The sequence below is a fragment of the Chrysochloris asiatica genome, unplaced genomic scaffold, assembly GCF_000296735.1.
Source record: "Chrysochloris asiatica unplaced genomic scaffold, ChrAsi1.0 scaffold00001, whole genome shotgun sequence".
Taxonomy (NCBI): domain Eukaryota; kingdom Metazoa; phylum Chordata; class Mammalia; order Afrosoricida; family Chrysochloridae; genus Chrysochloris; species Chrysochloris asiatica.
Genome location: NW_006408519.1, coordinates 40,272,389 through 40,281,649, shown reverse-complemented (window position 1 = coordinate 40,281,649; position 9,261 = coordinate 40,272,389). Strand labels below are relative to the sequence as shown.

The window sequence follows — 9,261 nt, the reverse complement described above, 5'->3', positions numbered from 1 at the left end:
GCATATGAGGTTATAAATAATACTATGGCTTGGGTCAGGTGCACCTTAGTCCTCAAATTTAGTCCTCAAAAAAGCATATAGAATCCTTGAAATCAGGCCCTTCATTCTTTGCAGTGGAGTGGGTCCCAGGGTCTCTTGGGCTGAGTAGTCAGAGGTGGGTTGTAATTGTTCTCCATCTAGCAATCCAGGCCTACAGACCACCATGGGCTGGGGACTATGACTTTAGCTTGTCCCACATCACCAATCTGCCCATGGTTAAATAACTACACACTCAACTGAGACGACGATGAAGCAGCTCCTTACTGGAGGGCTCAGGTCAGTGTCCCGCAACAGGACAGAGTTGGAGGGTAATGCCATGAGGAGTGGTCACTCCTCCCAGGGAGGTTCAAGGGTTGGAAGAACAGCACCTGACTATATCTTAAGAGGAAGTCCGTTATGGACAGAATTCCATTCCCTAAGTTCACTTTCTCACCAATTCTTTGCTCTTGCACAGCACTTTCCTCTTTGGGGTCCCTAGTGCCATCTCTGAGACATACCATTCCTCCTTGCAGGATGACAGACCTCTGCCCATTTCCCTCCTGGTGTCTTACAAACCTGCTGTCTCAGGTTCAGAGAGGAGCCAGTGACTTTTCCTCTGCCCAGGACTCCACAGAGGAGAGCAGCAGTTTTGGGCGTGGTGGGCATGGTGTGTGTATCAACTCCAGCTCCGGCTCACACTGTCCATGACATTGCAGCTGTCCCCTGCCCTAAAGACAAGCACAACATGCATCTTATTAACTGGTTTTCTTCTAAGACCATGTAGTCTTTTCTGCAGGAGAAATGGCCCATTTAGTCTCTGTGAAGGAGTCCTGGCGTGGTACTGTAGGAAAAGCACTAGGCTATAAGGTTGGCGGTTCAAACCCACCAGCCACTCATAGGCAATCCTATACAGGGTCTCTATGAGTCAGAACACACTCAACGGCAGTTATGCACAGTCTCTGTTATGCAAGTGGCATAAAGAGTAAGTAAAGTGCTGACTAGTCAAAATGTTGGAATTAAAGTCTGGTGATCTGCTTACAAAAGGGCACATCCTTAAAAGACTTGAGGAGCAATTCTCCTCTGCACACTCGGGGTCGCCAGGAGTCTACATCGACTCAACAGCAAGCAATAATCTATATAAGGGGGACACGCTCTTCATATTGACGTGACTTTGACTCCACTTAATACAAAGCAGTAACCACCGACAATGATTCGCTCATTTGCCCCCTATTCACTGAGGGTGAGAGGACTCTGGGATGGAGCGTGTCAGGCCCGGCTAGTTTGGTTCCTGGTCTGTTGTTGTTGCGAAGTGCCGTCTAGTGAACTCTCACTCCTAGTGACCCCGTACAAGATTTCCAAGGAGCAGCTGGTGGGTTTGAACCACAGACCTTGTGGTTAGCAGTTCAGTGCGTATCCTACAGCGCCACACTAGGACATCCTCCCAATCAGAGTGTTGTGTTGTTGTTAAGTACTGTCAAGTTAGTTCTAACTCATAGTGACCCTGTATAGAGTTTCTGAGGAATGGCTGATGGATTTAAACCACTGGCCTTGTAGTTAGCTGTCCTGTGCTTATTCTACCAGGTCTCCAAGGTAGGGAATTTCAGTTACAGCTATGAGACATGTGTTCTCACAAATGGAGGTCTTCCTGCCCCTTTTCCTGCCATACCATCTAAAGAAGGAGCCAGGCTCCCTGGCTGTGAATCCTCAGCCTTTTGTTCACATTGATGTCATTTGTTTTGTGAGTCTGGCTGTCTTCTCATAACCTTCACAGGGTAGTGACTGCTCCCAACCCTGATTTACATCTGTAGGTACTGTCTGGAATACTACTCCTGGTTTCTGAAGAATGCAACATATATCTGTCAGAGGGTACAAAGAGTGGTCCACTCCCATAGTAAGTACCCAGCTTGGCTATGTTGTGTCTTTGCCATAAATGCACTCTACAAGAGAGTCCCATACTTCTGAACGACCCTCATGCTTTGACAGCGACCAGAAAGAATGGTGCCGCTCACCTAACCAGCATTCAGTCCAGACAAAGAGGATATTTCTGATGCCCTTTCACCAAACAGTTTTATGTTTTCAATGAAGTATAGAGGAAAAGCAGGAGCCATGGACACTTAGTATTGTTGCATCTTAATGTCTCTTTGTTTCCATGTAAGTTAATGTTGTTGTTAAGGGCCGTCGAGTTGGTTCCAACCCATAGCGCTCCTAGACAGGGTTTCTGAGGAGTGGCTGGTGAGCTTGAACCACTGACCTTGTGGTTCAAACATTTTACAGTCCAGTGCATTAAACCACAGTGCCACACCAGGACTAATAAGACAATCAAAATAAGACAGAACCCCATATAAACACTAGAAGTCCCGATCAAAACAAAATGCATACAAATGATTTGATGCAATATGAAGTGCTAAGAGTTGGCAAATGTTGTTGTTGTTAAGTGCCATTGCTATGCCTCTCACTCATAGCGACCCTATATAGGGTTTCCAAGGAGCTGCTGGTAAGATTAGGCTGCCGACTTTGCAGTTCAAACAGACCTTGTAATCCATTGCTTACCCTACAGCACCACACCAGGACTCCAAGAGTAGGTAAATTGTCATTGTTGCTAAGTGCCATCAAGTCCACTTTGACTCATAGTGACCCTGTATAGTGTTTCCGAGGAGTAGCTGGTAGGTTTGAACCGACGACCTTGTGGTTTGCAGTCCAGTGCTGATCCTACAGTGCCACCAGACATTCTTGTAGGTGAGAGGACATCTTTTTTTCTTGTCCTAATGACTTCAATGCTTCATTTCATCCTCTTCCCACCATGGGGAAATGCCACACATCTGCCTCACTTTATTCTGGCAAACAGTAGTGGACAGGATGTGTTGTGTGGCCACCAAACCAGTGGTTTAGCCTTCTAGTTGTGCCATTAGCCTGGACTATCTGGGAAAGGGAATCTAGTCTTCTAAAAATAGTCTTCACAAAATTGTATTAAAACCATGTGAAAGATTCTTTCTTAATGTAACCAGATAGAAGCTGGTGCTCATAGGACCCAGTCTGGAAAATGCTTTGTATTAAAACAACAGACATTTCAGCCACCCATTCTCTCCTGTGGCTCTCAAAAAAAAACAAAACAAAACAAAAAAAAACATCAAATGGGATTTGAGGGAATCCATGGCAACATCGTGTGGCACTGTGGGGTAATGTGCCAGACTACAAAGCCATTTGAACTGCAAGGTTGGGAGTTCAAGCTCACCAGCTGCTCCTCGGAAACCTTATACAGGGTCGCTATGGGTTGGAACCTACTCAACGACACTAAATAATAACATCAACAATGGCAACAATTAACAAAACAACAACTCTTCCTACTCTTTTGCCCTGGCCTCCCGCAGCTGCCGTCTCAAAGTCTCTCTCTCTGTTTTTTTTTCCAACCTATTTCTCAATTACACTCCTGTTTCCATTTACTGCCTTGGCCCATTTCGCTCTCACTTTGCTTCTATTTTTTCTTCTCTCTCAAGTCAAGTCTCTTATTTCTCATGGAATCCATCATTCCACTCGTCTTCTCTTTCAAATTCCGCTTTCATTCTGCATCACAAGGGCTAGCTATTAGGAGGTGTTGGAGTCCTGATGTGGTACTGCAGGATAAGACTGTAAGTTATATTTGAACTGCAAGGTTGGTGGTTCAAACTCATCAGCCGCTCCTCGGAAACCCTACACCCGATCTCTATGAGTCAGAATTGACTCCACAGTACTTAACAACAACAACAGCTAACATCCCGAGGGTCAGGTATTAGGAGAGTTGCTGTTGTTAAGTGCTGTGATTCTAACTCATAGAGACCCTGTATAGCGTTTCCAAGGAGCGGCTGGTAGGTTTGAGTCACAGACCTTGAGGTTCAAACTGACCTTGTAGTCTAGTGCTTAGCCTACAGCACCACACCAGGTAATAGGAATACATCCTCAGAAATCAGAAGTCAAGGGAAGAACTCCTTTAACTGCTGTGGGGAAGAGAACAGGAAATCCTGTGAACACTTATAATTGAATGTTGTTAAACATCATCGAGTGAGTTTGACTCACCGCAACCCTTTATAGGGTTTCCAAGGAGTGACTAGTGAGTTTGAACTGCCAACCTTGTGGTTCAAACCAACCTTAAGGCAAGTGTTTATCCTATAGCACTACACCAGGACTCTGGTATAATTGAATAACTCTTCTTTTATCCTTGCCATGTTAAAATCTTTCCACAAACAACATATTATAAATATTCGGGAAACATATTGCCATTGTTGTTGTAAGTGCCACTCAGTTAGCTGCAACACATAGCGACCCTGAATAGGGCTTCTGAGGAGCGGCTGATAGGTTTGAAATACTGACCTTGAGGTTAGTTGTCTGGTTCTTCTCCTACCACAACACACCAAGATTCCAGAAAATGTATCAATGTGATTAACTTGGGTATGGTGCTGTCAAGTCAGAACCAGCTCATGGCGGGCCTATGTACGGCAGAATGAAACACTGTCCAGTCCTGAGCTGGCCTCACGGTGATTGGTGTTTTTGAAGCCATTGTTGCAGGCTGTATGTCAATATATCATCAGAGTTTCCCTCTCTTGTGCTATCCCTCGATTTTACAATGCATGATGACCTTCTCTGAGAACTGGGGGATGAGTTAGATCCAGGTAGATACTCATAGATAATAGTCCTGGGCAGAGACTAGAGAAACCAGTGTCTGTTCCTAATACAGCTTTGCACGAGCACCCTACACATGCAGGCACCCCCCAGAACTCCCTAACACTGACTCCAGTGACTCCCAGACAATGTCTCCTGGAGGAGCCTGGCTTGTTTATGACACTGTCAAGTTTTGATTTATGGCACCATGCCTTTTCCTTCTCATTATCTTGATGTCTCGCTCTTTCATTTCCCCCTCAGCATTAAAGCAGAAATGTCTTGAGAACATCTGCAAGTCTGTGTGAGGCTTCGAGAAATCAGTGTGGCATAGCAAGGAATTCAAGCAACATCCCCTCATCCTACCCTGGATTTGCAATTAATTGAAAGTGATTGTTTTGTAAAACAACATGTTTTTTCTCCCCTGAATGTGGGTAAGATATTGAAGGTAGAACTGAAGGTAAAAGTTGCTTATATGCAGCAATTCTGAGGTGCCATACTGTGGAATCTCGACAACCCCCAAGTGCCTTTGGTAGGAGACAGTGATGCCATTCTTGAGGAGAAGCTGGTTTTGTTGAAGTGTGTTCTTGATTCCTCTTCCGTGTGTCCTACCATAGTAGGGGATCTCCACAACCACCCTCAGGTTCAAAGATTTTCTAAAAGGACTCATGGAACTCACAGTTACACTCAATGCTACAGTTTAGTACAGCAAAGGATGCACATTTAAATTAGCAAAGGTAAAAGGAGCACAGGACAGAGGCCAGGGAGACCAGCTGTGAGCATCCAGCTGTCCTCTCTGGTGGGAGTCTATGGACAAGTGCTCAAGTCTGCTTGCAATGATTTGTGATTTGTAACCACATGTATGAAGTGTTGTCAACTGAGGAAGCTTACCTGAGCTCCAAGGATTTTGATTAGGGGTTGTACACATACTCATGGAGTGTCCGTGTGACTGATCCTCCATCTCCAGCTTCTGCAGAGAGGCCCCACCATAAATGGCATTGCCAGAATAGACTATTGTGGAATGGCACAAGGCCCCAGATAAATACTGACATTCTTACCAGGCAGGTTATGCCAAGATTTTGTAAGTTATCATCTGAGAACGTATCAAGGGCTCGAACTTTCTTTGGCATGTGCAGGATTTGAAAGCCTTCTGAGTCAACCCTTTCGTGCACACTCACACAGTGAAGTGACACTCTAACTGTAGTAAGACCCTTTCTACTATCTCCAGGCTGCAGTTGCTTTAACTTTCCTCTAAGTACCGAGTCTCTGTGCACAGACCTGCTACAGAGGTTTGCAGCCTCTACGTGTCCTGCACAATCCCCACATTTGGCATTACCAGACACAGCTTCCTTGGGCTTTCCTGGTGCTTATGGCCCCCCTCTCTCTCTCCTGAGTTCTCTGCCTGCCCACCCGTTCTACCCTTTGATGAAAAGAGTCTGTTTCTGCTTGGGGTCCAAGTAGAAAGCATTGTTCCTCTAATGAAGGACATATGAGGACTTTGGCACCATCTGTGAGACCCGAGAAAAAGCAGATAGATACTTCCCTGACTGGTGAAGCACAGAAAGACCTTTGAAATCTCCACAACACTAGAGAGATCCTCAAAGTTAGGTACATATGAATCTCACAAGTACCTGCTGTCATGGATCATGGAATTGTAAAACTTGAGAAGGACTCAGAAAATGTGTTAGCGGCCATAAGGTCTCCTACCTAACCCCAACCCTAACCCTAGCCCAACAGCAACCTGGATGAGAACCCCATCCGTTCAGTATAGCTGGATTGAACTAGAACCTTTCTAGTGGCTACAGCTGATGTTAATTAAGCCCCTTGGCCAGCAAAGGGCCCTCAAGAGGAACCTCATGCTCATTTATCAGCAGTGGGAGGAGTGATCAAGCTTCAACATCTGAACTACTTGATTGTGGGGAGCCCCTGTGGGCCCAACCACCCATCCTGGAGATTCACGAGAGTGTGTCTGACCTCACAGCCAAGGACAAATGCACAGAGGACCATTTGGGACCAGCTTTCTATGGCCATGCTGTCTGTCACTGCAGTAGCAATGCCAGGAGCAAAGTGGGACCCTGGAGTCTGCAGCAGAGCCTGGCAGTGTCACTGTCCCCTGGACTTTTAGAGAGGTCGGGCCTGCTGAAACTTCATGAGCTCTGATTTCGGGGGTGGGGGGTTAGGACCATATGGAGGCTTCCCGTGTGCTTGCGTACTGGATTTCCTGCCAACCTAGACACATGTGGTGACTGGTACAGTCTAAGAAGAGGAGCAGTTATTGTATCCAGTGATGAGGAAGAGCATGCAATTCAACGTGTAATGACGTCATTAACAACTCTCCTCCTGGCTGTCTGTTTCATGCCCCAGGACCAGCTACCCTGAGCAGGTGGTGGGAAGGGAGATGCTCATGGGCATAGATCATATTTGTGTTTCCTGGCCTGTGTGTGTGTGTGTGCATGAACGAGTGTGTCTACTTCTACCTGTTAATGCATAGGGTCACCTGTGCTGTGGGTTTGTGTGAGTGACCAACTCATCAGACCGATGCCTGTCATTTTAAACTCTCCATAGATAGCTTTTCCGTTTCTCTTGTGTTTTCTTTTGAAGACATTCACTCCTACACTATCCCACCAACAGAGAAGAGCAAGGCCCAGGTGCTTGGGGTATCATAGGCCAGCGGTTCTCATTGAAGGGCAAAGTTGCCTGCAGGGGCCACTGAATAATGCATGGAGACGTGTGCGGTTGTGACAACTTGGGGAAAAAGGAGTTGTGCTATTTGCAGGCACCAGGCTATGGATGATGCTAAACTTCCAACGATGCACAGCCCACAGTAAAGAATTGTCTTGCCTAGTGTGGTGCTGTGGGTCACTGCGCTGGACTGCAAAGTTAGTTTGAATTGCAAGGTCAGCAGTTCAAGCTCACCAGCTGCTCCTTGGAAACCCTAAACAGGGTTGTTATAGGTCAGAACCGACTCCATTGCTCTTAACAACAGCAAATGGCAGTTGTGCTGAGGTTGATATATCTTGCTACAGGCTATGTTTTTGTTGTTGTTTTGTGCTGTGGAGTCGGTTCTGACTCATAGCAACCCTGTACAGGGTTTCCGAGGCTGTAAATCTTTACGGGATAAGAAAGCCTCATCTTTCTCCCATGGAACAGCTGGTAGTTTCGAACTGCTGACCGTGAGATTAGCAGCCCGATTTGTAACCACTACGCTCCCAGAACTCCTTACAGGCTATGAGAGGAACATAAACCTTCTGAAATCCTTGCGAAATCCCTAGAACCACAGATGCTTTCTGGTTCTTATCTCTTGATACTGATTAGTAACTATGTTCTTGGGATGCTGGAAAGATGGATTTTGCCACATTGAGTCATCGTCCCCAGTGACTGAAGAGCTTTAAAGATGGATTGCCCTCTTTGATGAGGACATCATTCTTCCACTCACAGGAAAGAGTGCATCATAATAAATGATCTAGAAACCAAAGCTTTGGTATACAAGGGCAACTCTTTATTTGAAGAAATCCTCAGCTAATTCTCTCCGAATTTGGTAGTTTAATAGTTTGTAGAGTGGACTCTGACTCATGGTGTCCTGTGTGTGTCAGAGGAGAACTATATTCCCTAGGGTTCTCAGTGGGCGATTTTTCATAAGTAAAGTCCATTCATGGTGCCCCCATGTGTGTCTGAGTAGAACTGGGCTCCACAGGGTTTGTAGTGACTGACTTTTCATAAGTAGATTCCATTCACGGCACCCCTGTACGTATCACATCAGAACTATGCCCCATGGGGTGTTCAGTGGATGTCTTTTTCAGAAGTAGCGTCCTCTCGTGGTGTTCTCATGTGAATCACATCAGAACTGAGCTCCACAAGGCTTTCAGTGACTGATGTTTCATAAGTAGATTCCACTCATGGTGTCCCCATATATATCAGAGTAGAACTGTGCTCCACAGGGTTTTCAGTGACGGACGTTTCATAAGTAGATTCCCCTCAAGATGCCCCATGTGTGTAGAGTAGAACTGTGTTCCATAGCGTTCCTCAGTGGATGATTTTTTCATAAGCAGTTTCTACTCATGGTGCCCCTGTGTGTGTCAGAGAGCTGTGCCCCACAGGGTGTTCACCAGATGGTTTTTCAGAAGTAGTGTCCACTTATGGTGTCCTCTTGTATATCACATCAGAACTGGGCTCCACAGGGTTTTCAGTGACTGACTTTTCATAAATAGATTCCATTCATGGTGTTCCCACATATGTCAGAGTAGAACTGTACTCCACAGGTTTCCAATGGACGGCTTTTTGTGTGTGTGAACTGAGTGATAGTTTCCATGGGAGAACTTTACACCGTTGTTTCATTGCAATGATTACAATCTCCTCTGTGCATCATCATTCAACAGTATTTCACAAAAACACTCAGGAATATATAGTAATTTAAACAACCAAAGGGCACATTCTGAAAACCTGCCTCCTGGCCACCAGCACTCAGTCCTTCTCTTTCCATGGGTCTAGAGTCCTCAGCTGCTCCCTCTCTCCCAGTAGATGGCTTTTCATTAGTAGATTCTACTCATTGCATACTCATGGCACCCCATGTGTGTCAGAGAACTGTGCCCCGTAGGGTTTTCAATGGGTGATTTT

At 45.8% G+C, this 9,261-nt stretch overlaps 1 protein-coding gene across 1 annotated transcript in view; it reads left to right on the top strand.

The window, feature by feature from the left end:
- HHLA1 (HERV-H LTR-associating 1) overlaps window positions 1–4,955 on the top strand; it is a 44,941-nt gene extending 39,986 nt beyond the window's left edge. Inside the window, 2 exon segments of the mRNA XM_006830842.1 lie at window positions 1,827–1,909; window positions 4,912–4,955. Coding sequence (XP_006830905.1) covers window positions 1,827–1,909; window positions 4,912–4,955 — 127 coding nt within the window.
- Window positions 4,956–9,261: the final 4,306 nt, after the last annotated feature.